This window comes from Bombina bombina, chromosome 10, assembly GCF_027579735.1.
Source record: "Bombina bombina isolate aBomBom1 chromosome 10, aBomBom1.pri, whole genome shotgun sequence".
Taxonomy (NCBI): domain Eukaryota; kingdom Metazoa; phylum Chordata; class Amphibia; order Anura; family Bombinatoridae; genus Bombina; species Bombina bombina.
The window spans coordinates 40,779,576-40,795,898 of record NC_069508.1 but is presented as its reverse complement, the minus strand read 5'-3'; the positions used below and the strand labels follow the sequence as shown (position 1 = coordinate 40,795,898).

The 16,323-nt window shown below is 40.3% G+C and overlaps 1 protein-coding gene across 2 annotated transcripts in view; it reads left to right on the top strand.

Annotated features, from left to right (window-relative positions):
• The window catches only part of BTBD8 (BTB domain containing 8), a 161,638-nt gene that overhangs the window by 23,082 nt on the left and 122,233 nt on the right, over positions 1-16,323 (top strand). For both annotated transcript variants that reach the window (XM_053694007.1, XM_053694004.1), the window contains exons 6-7: positions 6,232-6,321; positions 14,465-14,545. In XM_053694007.1, coding sequence (XP_053549982.1) covers positions 6,232-6,321; positions 14,465-14,545 — 171 coding nt within the window. The remainder of the gene's footprint in view (positions 1-6,231; positions 6,322-14,464; positions 14,546-16,323) is intronic.

Below are 16,323 nucleotides of genomic sequence, written 5' to 3'. Positions count from 1 at the left end.
AGTTAAACAAGTACTTGTATGCTGCGCTACGGTGATGCGGGAGAACAGCCTCAGATCTGTTAGAAAACTTTGTTTAAGCTGAGTCCGGACGTCTGCTATCAGAATATATGCTCCGGTGGCAGCAAGGAAGGTAGGCACCTCAGCAAAACTCAGCTGTGGTGTAGAGGTTGTCCGAAATATATTGTGACAATTTTAATATTTTTTTTGCAAGCAAAAATAAAAAAGTTAGGTTTTAACATTTAAATAGATGGTAACAGTTTTTTTTTTGTGTGGTAATTTCAAATTAAGATATAAGTTTATTTAATTTTAATCTGTTCATTTGTGAATAAAGATGGACCAAGAGGCCCTGCAAGATGTTACATGTTCTTTATGTTTTGATGCTAACGTGGAACCACCAATCCCTTTCTGTTCCTCATGTATTGAGAGAACTTTAAATTACAGGGATAGACTGTTTGCTGAGCCAACATTGTCTAAGGCGGATACTGTCCAGGAGTCTGACAATGTTCAAGATATGCTGCAGTTTTTTCCTCATGTGTCCCAAATGCTATCGTCCACACATGCAGTGCCCTGCGCTTCTTCTCAAGCTCCGCCTGGAGTTACTCTGCGAGACATCGCTTCCCTCATGTCTTCTGCGGTATCTGATGCGTTGTCTGTTTTTCCCATGCTGCAGGGAAAGCGCAAGAGGAAATGTAAAGAATCAGTGAGTAAGGTTGCTGACACAGTTGTGGCTATTCCGAAGGCTCCTTCCCAGAAATCTGAGGAAGAGGATACTTCGGTAGCATCTGAGGTTGAAATCTCAGATTCAGACAGTGTAATTCCTTCTTCTGATGCTGAAGTTGTATCCTTCAGGTTTAAGCTGGAACACCTCCGTTTGTTACTTAAGGAGGTTTTGGCTACCTTGGACGACTCCGACACCACGGTCGTAGTCAATCCTAAGAAGTCTAGCAAGCTAAACAAGTATTTTGATGTACCTTCCATGGTGGAGGTTTTCCCTGTACCAGATAGAGCTATAAAGATTATTGCTAAGGAATGGGAGAGACCGGGTATTCCTTTTTCTCCATCCCCTATTTTTAAAAAGATGTTTTCTATTGCTGACTCTGTCAAGGAGTCCTGGCAGACTGTCCCCAAGGTGGAAGGGGCAATTTCCACCTTAGCTAAGAGAATCACTATTCCCATAGAGGATAGCTGTTCTTTTAAAGATCATATGGATAAGAAGTTGGAGGGGTTGCTCAAAAAGATGTACAGGTATACCTCGCTCATACATCGGGTTAGGGACCGGAGCCCCGCTGTAAAGTGAAAACCGCCTTAAAGTGAAACAAGGCAGTTTTAGCTTTCTTTTCACTTGCCAGTGTGTCTAAAAACTTGAAAACATGTTTGAACTAACATAAATTAGGGGTGCAATAGTGCTACGTTTAATTTAACACTAGCACAGCACAGTATTCAATAAATACTGTACCTGTAACATATTGTCAATTACTGTAGTAAAATTTGCCAGACTATGACACTGAGACACAGATTACACTGTAAAGCAGTAAGAGAAGTGAACTGCGCATAACAAAATGGTGCCAGTCACTTTTCTCGCAATCTCACGATAATTACAGCACTATTTCAAAATCCTTGGAGGTTGAACTTCAGCTCCACAAAGCGCTGTATTAGCGAAGCGCTGTAAAGTGAGGTATACCTGTATGTACACCAGGGCTTACAATGGCAACCTGAGGTGTGTATTGCTACCGTCACTAATGCGGCGGCATACTGGTTTGATGTGTTATCTGATTCTATTCAGACAGACACTCCTCTTGAAGAGATCCAGGATAGGATCAAGGCCCTTAAGTTGGCCAATTTTTTATTACGGATGCTTCCCTACAGGTTATCAAGCTGGGAGCAAACATTTCTGGGTTTGCTGTACTGGCCCGCAGAACCTTATGGTTGAAATCCTGGTCTGGGGATGTGTCGTCTAAGCTTTGAGCGATCCCTTACAAGAGTAAGACTTTGTTTGGTTTGGGATTGGCAGAAATGATTTCTGACATTACGGGAGGAAAGGGTAATTTCCTCCCTCAGGATAAGAGGAATAAGCAGAAGGGACGTCAGAGTAATTTTTGTACCTTTTGAAACTTCAAGGGTTCCTTCCTCTCCCTCTACCAAGCAGGAACAGTCCAAGCCTTCCTGGAGGCCTAATCAGTCTTGGAACAAGGAAAAGCAATCTAAGAAACCCGCTAATGACTCAAAGTCAGCATTAAGGGCCTGCCCCCGATCCGGGACCGGATCTTGTGGGGGGGGGCAGACTTTCTTTCTTCGCTCAGGCTTGGGTTCGGGATGTTCAGGATCCCTGGGTGGTGGACATTGTGTCCCAAGGATACAAACTAGAGTTCAAGACCTTTCCTCCCAGGGGCAGGTTTCTGCTTTCAAGATTCTGTAGATCAGATAAAAAGAGAGGCGTTCTTACACTGTGTTCGGGACCTTTCCGACCTGGGAGAGAGAGTTCCTGTTCCAACGCAGGAACAAGGTCTGGGGTTTTACTCCAATCTGTTCGTGGTTCCCAAAAAAGAGGGAACTTTCAGACCAATTTTTGATCTCAAGAGTCTAAACAAATTCCTCAGAGTAATGTCCTTTAAGATGGAAACTATTCATTCCATTCTTTCCTTTGGTTCAAGAGGGTCAATTTATGACAACTGTAGATTTAAAGGACGCGTACCTACATGTTCCCATCCACAGGGATCATCACAGGTTTCTGAGGTTCGCATTCCTAGACAAACACTTCGAGTTTGTGGCTCTTCCATTTGGCCTTGCCACAGCTCCCAGAATTATTTCAAAGGTTCTGGGATCCCTGTTGGCGGTGCTCCGGTTGTGGGGCATTGCAGTGGTGCCTTATCTGGACGACATCCTGATTCAGGCGCCATTCTTTCAACAAGCAAACTCCCACACGAAGATGCTGTTATCCTTCCTGCGATCTCACGGATGGAAGGTGAATTTGGAAAAGAGTTCCTTAATTCCAACTACAAGGGTAGTTTTCTTGGGAGCCATAATAAATTCCCTATCAATGAAAATTTTTCTGACAGAAGTCAGGAAATCAAAGATTTTCAATTCTTGTCTGGCGCTTCTGTCCTCTCCTCTGCCATCAGTGGCTTAATGTATGGAGGTAATCGGTCTGATGGTAGCTGCCATGGACATCATTCCGTTTGCCCGTTTCCACCTCAGACCTCTGCAGTTATGCATGCTCCGGCAGTGGAACGGAGATTATGCGGATCTGTCTCCACGATTACATCTGGATCAGGAGACAAGAGATTCTCTTCTTTGGTGGTTGTCTCAGGATCATCTCTCCCAGGGAACCTGCTTCCGCAGACCCACCTGGGCGATTGTGACAACGGACGCCAGCCTGTTGGGATGGGGAGCAGTCTGGGCTCGCTAAAGGCTCAGGAGACTTTGACTCGGAAGGAGTCGGTTCTACCTATAAATACTCTGGAGCTGAGAGCAATCTTCAATGCTCTCCTGGCCTCAGTTAGCTTTGGCTCGGTTTATCAGGTTCCAGTCGGACAACATAACTTCAGTGGCTTACATCAACCATCAGGGGGGAACTCGGAGTTCCTTGGCCATGACAGAGGTAGCCAAGATTATTCAGTGGGCGGAGACCCAATACTGTTGTCTGTCTGCGATCCACATTCCAGGAGTGGACAATTGGGAAGCAGATTTTCTGAGCAGACAGACCTTTCACCCGGGGGAGTGGGAACTCCATCCGGAAGTGTCTTCCAGCTTGATTCTCAAATGGGGACAGCCGGAACTGGATCTCATGGCATCTCGGCAGAATGCCAAGCTCCAGAGGTACGAGTCGAGGTCAAGGGATCCTCAGGCTTTACTGATAGACGCTCTGGCGGTACCTTGGAATTTCAGTCTCGCATACCTATTTCCCCTGTTTGCTCTCCTTCCTCGGGTCATTGCTCGAAACAAACAGAGGGCATCAGTGATCCTCATTGCACCGGCGTGGCCTTGCATGATCTGGTATGTAGACCTAGTGGAGATGTCATCTCTTCCACCTTGGAGACTTCCATTGAGGAAGGACCTTCTACTTCAAGGGCCCTTCCTTCATCCAAATCTAGTTTCTCTGAAGCTGACTGCTTGGAGATTAAACGCTTAATTTTGTCTAAGCGTGGTTTTTCTGAGTCGGTCATTGAGACCATGATTCAGGTTCGTAAGCCTGTGACTAGAAAGATTTACCATAAGATATAGCGTAAATATCTGCATTGGTGTGAATCTAGAGGCTACTCTTGGAGTAGAGTTCGGATTCCTAGAATTTTGTCTTTTCTCCAAGAGGGTTTGGAGAAGGGTTTATCGGCAAGTTCCTTAAAGGGTCAAATATCTGCCTTATCTATTTTGTTACATAAACGTCTGGTGGATGTACCAGACGTGCAATCGTTTTGTCAGGCCTTGATCAGGATCAGGCCTGTGTTTATGCCGGTTACTCCTTCCTGGAGTCTTAACGTTGTTCTTAAAGTTCTTCAGCAGGCTCTGTTTGAGCCTATGCATTCCTTAGATATTAAATTGTTATCTTGGAATGTTTTGTTTCTTGTTGCTATTTCATCTGCTCATAGAGTTGCAGAGCTCTCTGCATTACAGTATGAGTCTCCTTGCCTTTATTTTTCATTTAGATAAGGTAGTTTTGCGTACTAAGTTAGGGTTTCTCCCTAAAGTGGTTTTAGATCGGAATATTAATCAGGAGATTGTTCCTTCTTTGTGTCCTAATCCTTCTTCTCATAAGGAACGTCTGCTGCACAACCTAGACGAAATTCTATTTACAGGCAACTAAGGATTTTCGCCAGTCGTCTGCTATGTTTGTGGTTTTCTCTGGGAAACATAAAGGGCAGAAAGCTATGGCTACTTCTCTTTCCTTGTGGCTGTAGAGTATCACTCACTTGGCCTATGAAACTGCTGGACAGCAGCCTCCTGAGAGAGATACGGCTCATTCTACTATGGCTGTTTCCTCTTCCTGGGCATTCAAAAATAAAGCTTCTATGGAACAGATTTGCAAGGCTGCAACTTGGTCCTCTCTACACACTTTTTCCAAATTCTATAAATTTGATAATTTTGCCTTGACTGAGGCTTCCTTTGGGAGCAAGGTTCTTCAAGCAGTGGTGCCTTCTGTTTAGGTTCCCTGTCTTGTCCCTCCCTTATCATCTGTGTCCTCTAGCTTGGGTATCGATTCCCAATAGTAATTAGATGATCAGTGGACTCACCGTGTCATTAGAAAGAAAACAAAATTTATGCTTACCTGATAAATGTATTTATTTTTTGACACGGTGAGTCCACAACCCGCCCTGTTTTTTAAGACAGGTTTTTTTTGTTATGTTATAAACCTCAGGCACCTCTGCACCTTGTTGTTTCCTTTCTTTCCTTTTACTTCGGTCGAATGACTGGGGTGGGAGGGAAGGGAGGTGATATTTAACAGCTTTGCTTTGGTGCTCTTTGCCGCCTCCTGCTGGGCAGGAGTGATATTCCCAATAGTAATTAGATGATCCGTGGACTCACCGTGTCAAGAAATAAATAAATTTATCAGGTAAGCATAAATTTCATTTTATTTGGTAAATATTAAACGCTTTCATGAAGACACTGTTTGTGTTTGACAGGTTTCTGGTAACTGTTTAGTCTATCTTTTTCATATGATCCTAACATCCAACATCATATTATATTCTGGGGAAGCTATACACTTTTATTTCATTTCTGTTAAAGGAAACCCAATTTTTTTTTTTACATTTATTTTCTGATTCAGAAAGAGAATACAGTTATAAAAAAAAGGTTTGCAATGTACCTCTATTCTCAAAAGTGCTTCATTCTCATGGTATATATCATATAGTGCTGCAGGCACGTGAGATTTAAGTCTTTGCTTTTCAACACAAGAGACCAAGAAAAATGCTAAATTTGATAATAAAAGTAAATTACTAAACCTGAAAAAAAAAATGTTGGGTTTCATATCCCTTTAACAAAAAATGTTTGCTTACTTATTCACCTAGATAGAGTAATAAAACGATAGTGTTAATAGTGAATTGTACAGAGCGTATATTTAAATTAATAAATAGGAGCGTACAGACTAATTCTCTGCTATACATTTTGGTGTTTTTATTGATCTTAAGTCATGAAAACATTGCACTTGCTTCTGATTATACAAAAGTGATACACTAATCTAGCTACTTTAGGAAATAAAGCCTTTCCTATAATCCTCTTTGCATTGACTTTTTTTCTCAGGGCGGTTTTATGCGCGAGGTCTAGTTACTTTGCGGCTATGCTGAGCGGATGTTGGGCAGAGAGCTCCCAGGAGTTTATTCAGATCCAAGGGTGAGTAAATTACAGGAACCACATGTCTGAAATGAGTAGTTTATTTGTATTGTTTTGTCTTTGAGTACACGTCCTGTGCACTGACCTGCTTTTGAAGGTAAAGTACTAATCCGTTTTTGGAACTTTGTTAAATAGAGCTTTTCATTTCTAACATTCATATGAAAGAGCTGCTGCACTTCAGTGAAGGTGCAGAAAAAGAGAGGAGCTGAAAGCCAGTATTTTGTGATTATCCTTTATTAGAAAGTGTAAGAAACCAGTAGGGAATGTGGCCATCGGAGTCAGAGGCGCTTATTCTATGTGCCTCCAATAAAACCTCCCTCTAAACATCCAGAGAATATCAGCGGTGGAGGCTAACCTTTTTGAAATAGTGCTGAAGTTGGCCATCCCTCTGCATTGGTATCTGTGTTTTTACAAAAAAGGGTCAGTGGCTATTTTTGCAGAAAATAAGGCCTTTTTGCATTGGTGTTAGTGTTTTTATTTTTTTTTATAGAATTTAAGGCCACCTCTGTATTGGTGTCAATGGGCATCATTGCAGAAATTAAAGCGCTTTGAATTGATATCAGTGGGCATTTATAAAATAAAATAAAAATAATAAAAAAAAAAATTTCTGATTGTGAGTATTGATTAAACGTACATTTCTTTCATGTAATTAACAAGAGTCCATGAGCTAGTGACGTATGGGATATACATTCCTACCAGGAGGGGCAAAGTTTCCCAAACCTTAAAATGCCTATAAATACACCCCTCACCACACCCACAAATCAGTTTTACAAACTTTGCCTCCAAGGGAGGTGGTGAAGTAAGTTTGTGCTAGATTCTACGTTGATATGCGCTCCGCAGCAAGTTGGAGCCCGGTTTTCCTCTCAGCGTGCAGTGAATGTCAGAGGGATGTGAGGAGAGTATTGCCTATTGAATGCAGTGATCTCCTTCTACGGGGTCTATTTCATAAGGTTCTCTGTTATCGGTCGTAGAGATTCATCTCTTACCTCCCTTTTCAGATCGACGATATACTCTTATATTTACCATTTCCTCTACTGATTCTCGTTTCAGTACTGGTTTGGCTTTCTACAAACATGTAGATGAGTGTCCTGGGGTAAGTAAGTCTTATTTTCTGTGACACTCTAAGCTATGGTTGGGCACTTTATTTATAAAGTTCTAAATATATGTATTCAAACATTTATTTGCCTTGACTCAGAATGTTCAACTTTCCTTATTTCCAGACAGTCAGTTTCATATTTGAGATTATGCTTTAATTATCATATTTTTCTTACCTCAAAAATTTGACTTTTTTCCCTGTGGGCTGTTAGGCTCGCGGGGGCTGAAAATGCTTCATTTTATTGCGTCATTCTTGGCGCGGACTTTTTTGGCGCAAAAATTCATTTCCGTTTCCGGCGTCATACGTGTCGCCGGAAGTTGCGTCATTTTTTTGACGTTATTTTGCGCCAAAAATGTCGGCGTTCCGGATGTGGCGTCATTTTTGGCGCCAAAAGCATTTAGGCGCCAAATAATGTGGGCGTCTTATTTGGCGCCAAAAAATATGGGCGTCGCTTTTGTCTCCACATTATTTCAGTCTCATTTTTCATTTGCTTCTGGTTGCTAGAAGCTTGATGTTTGGCATTTTTTTCCCATTCCTGAAACTGTCTTATAAGGAATTTGATCTATTTTGCTTTATATGTTGTTTTTTCTCTTACATATTGCAAGATGTCTCACGTTGCATCTGAGCCAGAAGATACTACAGGAAAACCTCTGCCTGCTGGATCTACCAAAGCTAAGTGTATCTGCTGTAAACTTTTGGTAGCTATTCCTCCAGCTGTTGTTTGTATTAAATGTCATGACAAACTTGTTAATGCAGATAATATTTCCTTTAGTGATGTACCATTGCCTGTTGCAGTTCCCTCAACATCTAAGGTGCAGAATGTTCCTGATAACATAAGAGATTTTGTTTCTGAATCCATAAAGAAGGCTTTGTCTGTTATTTCTCCTTCTAGTAAACGTAAAAAGTCTTTTAAATCTTCTCTCTCTACAGATGAATTTTTAAATGAACACCATCATTCTGATTCTTTGGACTCTTCTGGTTCAGAGGATTCTGTCTCAGAGATTGATGCTGATAAATCTTCATATTTATTTAAGATGGAATTTATTCGCTCTTTACTTAAAGAAGTACTAATTGCTTTAGAAATAGAGGATTCTAGTCCTCTTGATACTAATTCTATACGTTTGGATAAGGTTTTTAAAGCTCCTGCGGTTATTCCAGAAGTCTTTCCTGTTCCTAATGCTATTTCTGCAGTAATTGCTAAGGAATGGGATAGATTGGGTAATTCATTTACTCCTTCTAAACGTTTTAAGCAATTATATCCTGTTCCGCCTGACAGATTAGAATTTTGGGACAAAATCCCTAAAGTTGATGGGGCTATTTCTACCCTTGCTAAACGTACTACCATTCCTACATCAGATGGTACCTCGTTTAAGGATCCTTTAGATAGAAAAATTGAATCTTTTCTAAGAAAAGCTTATCTATGTTCAGGTAATCTTCTTAGACCTGCTATATCATTGGCTGATGTTGCTGCAGCTTCAACTTTTTGGTTGGAAACTCTAGCGCAACAAGTAACAAATCGTGATTCTCATGATATTATTATTCTTCTCCAGCATGCTAATAATTTCATCTGTGATGCCATTTTTGATATTATTAGAGTTGATGTTAGATTTATGTCTCTGGCTATCTTAGCCAGAAGAGCTTTATGGCTTAAGACTTGGAATGCTGATATGGCTTCTAAATCAACTCTACTTTCCATTTCTTTCCAGGGAAATCAATTATTTGGTTCTCAGTTGGATTCTATTATTTCAACTGTTACTGGTGGGAAAGGAACTTTTTTACCACAGGATAAAAAGTCTAAAGGTAAAAACAGGGCTAACAATCGTTTTCGTTCCTTTCGTTTCAACAAAGAACAAAAGCCTGATCCTTCGTCCTCAGGAGCAGTTTCAGTTTGGAAACCATCCCCAGTCTGGAATAAATCCAAGCCTGCTAGAAAGGCAAAGCCTGCTTCTAAGTTCACATGAAGGTACGGCCCTCATTCCAGTTCAGCTGGTAGGGGGCAGGTTACGTTTTTTCAAAGAAATTTGGATCAGTTCTGTTCACAATCTTTGGATTCAGAACATTGTTTCAGAAGGGTACAGAATTGGTTTCAAGATGAGACCTCCTGCAAAGAGATTTTTTCTTTCCCATGTCCCAGTAAATCCAGTGAAAGCTCAAGCATTTCTGAATTGTGTTTCAGATCTAGAGTTGGCTGGAGTAATTATGCCAGTTCCAGTTCCGGAACAGGGGATGGGGTTTTATTCAAATCTCTTCATTGTACCAAAGAAGGAGAATTCCTTCAGACCAGTTCTGGATCTAAAATTATTGAATCGTTATGTAAGGATACCAACGTTCAAGATGGTAACTGTAAGGACTATATTGCCTTTTGTTCAGCAAGGGAATTATATGTCCACAATAGATTTACAGGATGCATATCTGCATATTCCGATTCATCCAGATCATTATCAGTTCCTGAGATTCTCTTTTCTAGACAAGCATTACCAATTTGTGGCTCTACCGTTTGGCCTTGCTACAGCTCCAAGAATTTTCACAAAGATTCTCGGTGCCCTTCTGTCTGTAATCAGAGAACAGGGTATTGTGGTATTTCCTTATTTGGACGATATCTTGGTACTTGCTCCGTCTTTACATTTAGCAGAGTCTCATACGAATCGACTTGTGTTGTTTCTTCAAGATCATGGTTGGAGGATCAATTTACCAAAAAGTTCTTTGATTCCTCAAACAAGGGTAACCTTTCTGGGTTTCCAGATAGATTCAGTGTCCATGACTTTGTCTTTAACAGACAAGAGACGTCTAAAATTGATTACAGCCTGTCGAAACCTTCAGTCTCAATCATTCCCTTCGGTAGCCTTATGCATGGAAATTCTAGGTCTTATGACTGCTGCATCGGACGCGATCCCCTTTGCTCGTTTTCACATGCGACCTCTTCAGCTCTGTATGCTGAACCAATGGTGCAGGGATTACACGAAGATATATCAATTAATATCTTTAAAACCGATTGTTCGGCACTCTCTGACGTGGTGGACAGATCACCATCGTTTAATTCAGGGGGCTTCTTTTGTTCTTCCGACCTGGACTGTAATTTCAACAGATGCAAGTCTCGCAGGTTGGGGAGCTGTGTGGGGATCTCTGACGGCACAAGGAGTTTGGGAATCTCAGGAGGTGAGATTACCGATCAATATCTTGGAACTCCGTGCAGTTTTCAGAGCTCTTCAGTTTTGGCCTCTTCTGAAGAGAGAATCGTTCATTTGTTTTCAGACAGACAATGTCACAACTGTGGCATACATCAATCATCAAGGAGGGACTCACAGTCCTCTGGCTATGAAAGAAGTATCTCGAATTTTGGTTTGGGCGGAATCCAGCTCCTGTCTAATCTCTGCGGTTCATATCCCAGGTGTAGACAATTGGGAAGCGGATTATCTCAGTCGCCAAACGTTGCATCCGGGCGAATGGTCTCTTCACCCAGAGGTATTTCTTCAGATTGTTCAAATGTGGGGGCTCCCAGAGATAGATCTGATGGCCTCTCATCTAAACAAGAAACTTCCCAGGTATCTGTCCAGATCCCGGGATCCTCAGGCGGAGGCAGTGGATGCATTATCACTTCCTTGGAAGTATCATCCTGCCTATATCTTTCCGCCTCTAGTTCTTCTTCCAAGAGTAATCTCCAAGATTCTGAGGGAATGCTCGTTTGTTCTGCTAATAGCTCCGGCATGGCCTCACAGGTTTTGGTATGCGGATCTTGTCCGGATGGCATCTTGCCAACCATGGACTCTTCCGTTAAGACCAGACCTTCTGTCTCAAGGTCCTTTTTTCCATCCGGATCTGAAATCCTTAAATTTAAAGGTATGGAGATTGAACGCTTGATTCTTGGTCATAGAGGTTTCTCTGACTCCGTGATTAATACTATGTTACAGGCTCGTAAATCTGTATCTCGAGAGATATATTATAGAGTCTGGAAGACTTATATTTCTTGGTGTCTTTCTCATCATTTTTCTTGGCATTCTTTTAGAATACCGAGAATTTTACAGTTTCTTCAGGATGGTTTAGATAAGGGTTTGTCCGCGAGTTCTTTGAAAGGACAAATCTCCGCTCTTTCTGTTCTTTTTCACAGAAAGATTGCTATTCTTCCTGATATTCATTGTTTTGTACAAGCTTTGGTTCGTATAAAACCTATCATTAAGTCAATTTCTCCTCCATGGAGTTTGAATTTGGTTTTGGGAGCTCTTCAAGCTCCTCCGTTTGAACCTATGCATTCATTGGACATTAAATTACTTTCTTGGAAAGTTTTGTTCCTTTTGGCCATCTCTTCTGCTAGAAGAGTTTCTGAATTATCTGCTCTTTCGTGTGAGTCTCCTTTTCTGATTTTTCATCAGGATAAGGCGGTGTTGCGAACTTCTTTTGAATTTTTACCTAAAGTTGTGAATTCCAACAACATTAGTAGAGAAATTGTGGTTCCTTCATTATGTCCTAATCCTAAGAATTCTAAGGAGAAATCATTGCATTCTTTGGATGTTGTTAGAGCTTTGAAATATTATGTTGAAGCTACGAAATCTTTCCGTAAGACTTCTAGTCTATTTGTTATCTTTTCCGGTTCTAGGAAAGGCCAGAAAGCTTCTGCCATTTCTTTGGCATCTTGGTTGAAATCTTTAATTCATCTTGCCTATGTTGAGTCGGGTAAAATTCCGCCTCAAAGAATTACAGCTCATTCTACTAGGTCAGTTTCTACTTCCTGGGCGTTTAGGAATGAAGCTTCGGTTGACCAGATCTGCAAAGCAGCAACTTGGTCCTCTTTGCATACTTTTACTAAATTCTACCATTTTGATGTATTTTCTTCTTCTGAAGCAGTTTTTGGTAGAAAAGTTCTTCAGGCAGCGGTTTCAGTTTGAATCTTCTGCTTATGTTTTTTGTTAAACTTTATTTTGGGTGTGGATTATTTTCAGCAGGAATTGGCTGTCTTTATTTTATCCCTCCCTCTCTAGTGACTCTTGTGTGGAAAGATCCACATCTTGGGTAGTCATTATCCCATACGTCACTAGCTCATGGACTCTTGTTAATTACATGAAAGAAAACATAATTTATGTAAGAACTTACCTGATAAATTCATTTCTTTCATATTAACAAGAGTCCATGAGGCCCACCCTTTTTTGTGGTGGTTATGATTTTTTTGTATAAAGCACAATTATTCCAATTCCTTATTTTATATGCTTCGCACTTTTTTTCTTATCACCCCACTTCTTGGCTATTCGTTAAACTGATTTGTGGGTGTGGTGAGGGGTGTATTTATAGGCATTTTAAGGTTTGGGAAACTTTGCCCCTCCTGGTAGGAATGTATATCCCATACGTCACTAGCTCATGGACTCTTGTTAATATGAAAGAAATGAATTTATCAGGTAAGTTCTTACATAAATTATGTTTTTAAAGGATTATGGAACATTTTTCTAAGATACCATTATTTTTATCATATCATATAATTTACTATAAAAAGTTTTTATAAAATATGATGAAAAAATTGAAAACAACACACTTTTTCTAACTTTGACCCCCAAAATCTGTTACGCATCTACAACCACCAAAAAACACCCATGCTAAATAGTTTCTAAATTTTGTCTTGAGTTTAGAAAAACCCAATGTTTACATGTTCTTTACTTTTTTTGCAAGTTATAGGGCAATAAGTACAAAAAAAGTACTTTAGCTAATTTTGAAAAAATAAAATTGTTTTGAAATAGCAAAAGATACATTGTAACATATATGGCTTTGGCATTTCTTCCTGGTAATTAGAAGGCCGCTAATTGCAGCTAAGCACAACACTTGTACTATGCCCAGCAGTGAAGGGGTTTATTAGGTAGCTTGTAGGGTTAATTTTAGCTTTAGTGTATAGATTACCCTCCCACCTGACACATCCCACCCCCTGATCCCTCTCAAACAGCTCTCTTCCCTCCCCCACCCCCCAATGATCACCCACCCACATCTTAAGTACCGGCAGAAAGTCTGCCAGTATAAAAATAAAAGGCTTTTTTAAATTTATTTTTATATATTTTCAGCAGTGTAGGGTCCCCGTGCCCCCTAAACAGCTCTCAAACCCTCCCCCTCTACCTTTTTGCCACCATCTTAGGTACTGGCAGCTGTCTGCCAGTACCCAGTTTGACATATTTTTTTACTTATTTTTAAAAAACAAAAACAAATTTTCTGTAGTGTAGCTGCCTACCCCCCTCCCAGATCGATTTCCCACATCCTGTTGTGTGTGTGTGTGTGTGTATTTTTTTTAAAAAAAAATTTCTCTGTAGCGGTCCCACCCCTCTCCAGCGATGGGCCGCCAACCTGCCTCCCTCCTATACCTCCCACGCCACCAACAATTGGCACCATTGCTGGCCGATGCAGAGAGGGCCACAGAGGCATCGCTGCAATGCCCTTAGAGTGGCTGAAAGCGAATCCGATCGCTTCCAGCACTCATTTTGACTGACGACGTGCTAGGTACGTCCACGGTCGTTAATGGCCGTTTTTTGGAGGATGTACCTAGCACGTCCTTGGCCGTTAAGGGGTTAAACAACTTTCCAATTTACTTTTATCATGAAATTTGCTTTGTACTCTTGGTATTCTTTGTTAAAAGCTAAACCTAGTTAGGCTCATGAGCTGATTTCTAAGCCGTTGAAGGCTGCCTCTTATCTAATTGTTTTTTTGACAGTTTTTCACTTTTAGACAGTGCTAGTTCAAGTATGCCATCTAGATAAAATTGTGCTCACTCCCGTGGAGTTATTTATGAGTCAGCACTAATTGGCTAAAATGCAAGTCTATCAAAAGAATGGAAGTAAGGGTGCAGTCTGCAGATACTTAGATACAAGGTAATCACAGAGGTAAAAAGTGTATTACTATAACAGTGTTGGTTATGCAAAACTGGGGAATGGGTAATTAAGAGATTATCTATCTTTTTAAACGATAACAATTTTCAAGTAGACTGTCCCTTTTTAATACATTTTTAGCTCCCCTCCTTTTTATAACAAGCCTATGCATATATATCGCTCTAATTTTTTTTCCCTTTTTTTTCTTTTCTTGCAGAATAAACCACACGGACATGACTGTCATGATGCAGTTTGTATATGGGGCAATACTAGATCTACCTAAGCGAGCTGATGTTGGGTAATGTTTGTTGCTAATTGTACAGACTAAGCATCAGACAAAATGTAGCCGATTTATTTATAATGCAGTTTACTAGTAGTTGATTGCAGGGTCACCAACTTAGCGCTTCTGTTTTTTTACTAAAATTTAATGGTTATCCGGTTATAATCTGTGGATCTCTCTGGACATTTAGGTGTGTAGTGAATGAGGATCTCATTTGGCCAAATATGTGATAGATAATAAGTCCGTATGAGTCTACAATTTGACATTTATGAGCCAGCAAAAAAGCAAAGTCGGCTATACTCTGGCCCCCCTGCCATTGTAGAATACACTAGCCTTGTGTTTTAACAAGTGTCTGGAAGGTTTTTAAATAGCCTGGCTGCAGCATTCTGTAGTGATAAGCAGGGTGGTTGTGTGATTTGGAAGTCCTATGTAGACTGGTGCAGTGGTACAGTCATGACGATGCAAAGGCCGAAACAATATAGAAAGGATTCCAAGGGCTTTAAATCATCTGGTGTACAAGATACCGAAGCATCACTTATAAATATGAAACAAACTAAAAAAACAGGAGAATGACTACGATTATACAATTTTGGATGACTGGTATAAAAAAAAATCAGCATTAGCAGCTGAATTAAACCCTTCACTATTGGGACTTTCAGAGAAAAACTTGCCCAAAATACCGGATTAGCATTTTTGCTATCACTCAATTTAAACAGAATTAGAGCCTTGTTTTTTTGTTTTATTTACCTGTCAAAACTTTTATTTTAAGGCATACAACCCCAAGGTATTGATCTAGGCCCACTTTGATATATTTCATGCCACCATTTCACCACCAAATGTGATCATATAAAAAAAAAGTGTTAACTTTTTCACAAACTTTTGAGTTTTTCACTGAAATTTACATAGCGCTTGTGCAATCATGACATGGTTGTAAAAGCTTCTCTGGGATCCCCTTTGTTTAGAAATAGCAGACATGCATGGCTCTGCCATTGCCTTTTGGTAATTAGAAGGCTGCTAATTGCAGCTGTGCACCACACCTCTTAAATTCCTGGCAGTGAAGGGGTTAATCAGGTAGCTTGTAAGGTTAATTTTAGCTTTAAAGACAAATTAAAAAAGAAAAGAGCATATGATGAAAAAAATCATTGCGAAAGTATGACTGAGTTGAATGATAAGCAAACAGCCTTTCTTATATCGAGAAAAGGAAGGCGGTTCCAGGGGTGATGTAATGAGATCAATAGCAACGCTCTAACTTTGTTTTTTGCCAGTATTTGCCTAACTATTAGGGATTAGAGAGTGTGCATCAGCACTAAGTGCCCAGCGTTGGTTTCAGAGGTGACAGTGACGTATTGAATCTTACCGTACTGAAAGTGTTAAATGCTCTGTGTCAACAGACTTATATCTGAGCGTTCTGAAAGCATTAAGTGCTCAGTGTAACTATGACTATACCCTTATGTGTGAAGTTAGCATGAACTTGCTTAGAACGTTAATTATGTGCATACAATCTGTGTAAGCCATTGGGTTCTGTGAAGGAACATTCTTTTTGGATGATAATAAATTGGAATTTTGATGCAACTTTGCCATACTTTAGCAATGATTTTTTTTTATCATATGCTCTTTTCCTTTTTTAATTTGTCTTTAATTTTCTTGTGACTGTTAGCACATGTTCCACAAATATATGCACAAGTGAGTGCAACGTTTTTTTTCCCTTCTAATTTTAGCTTAGTGTAGAGATTACCCTCCCACCCCCTGATCCTTACCTGATACGTTCCAAACAGCTCTCTTCCCTCCCTTACCCC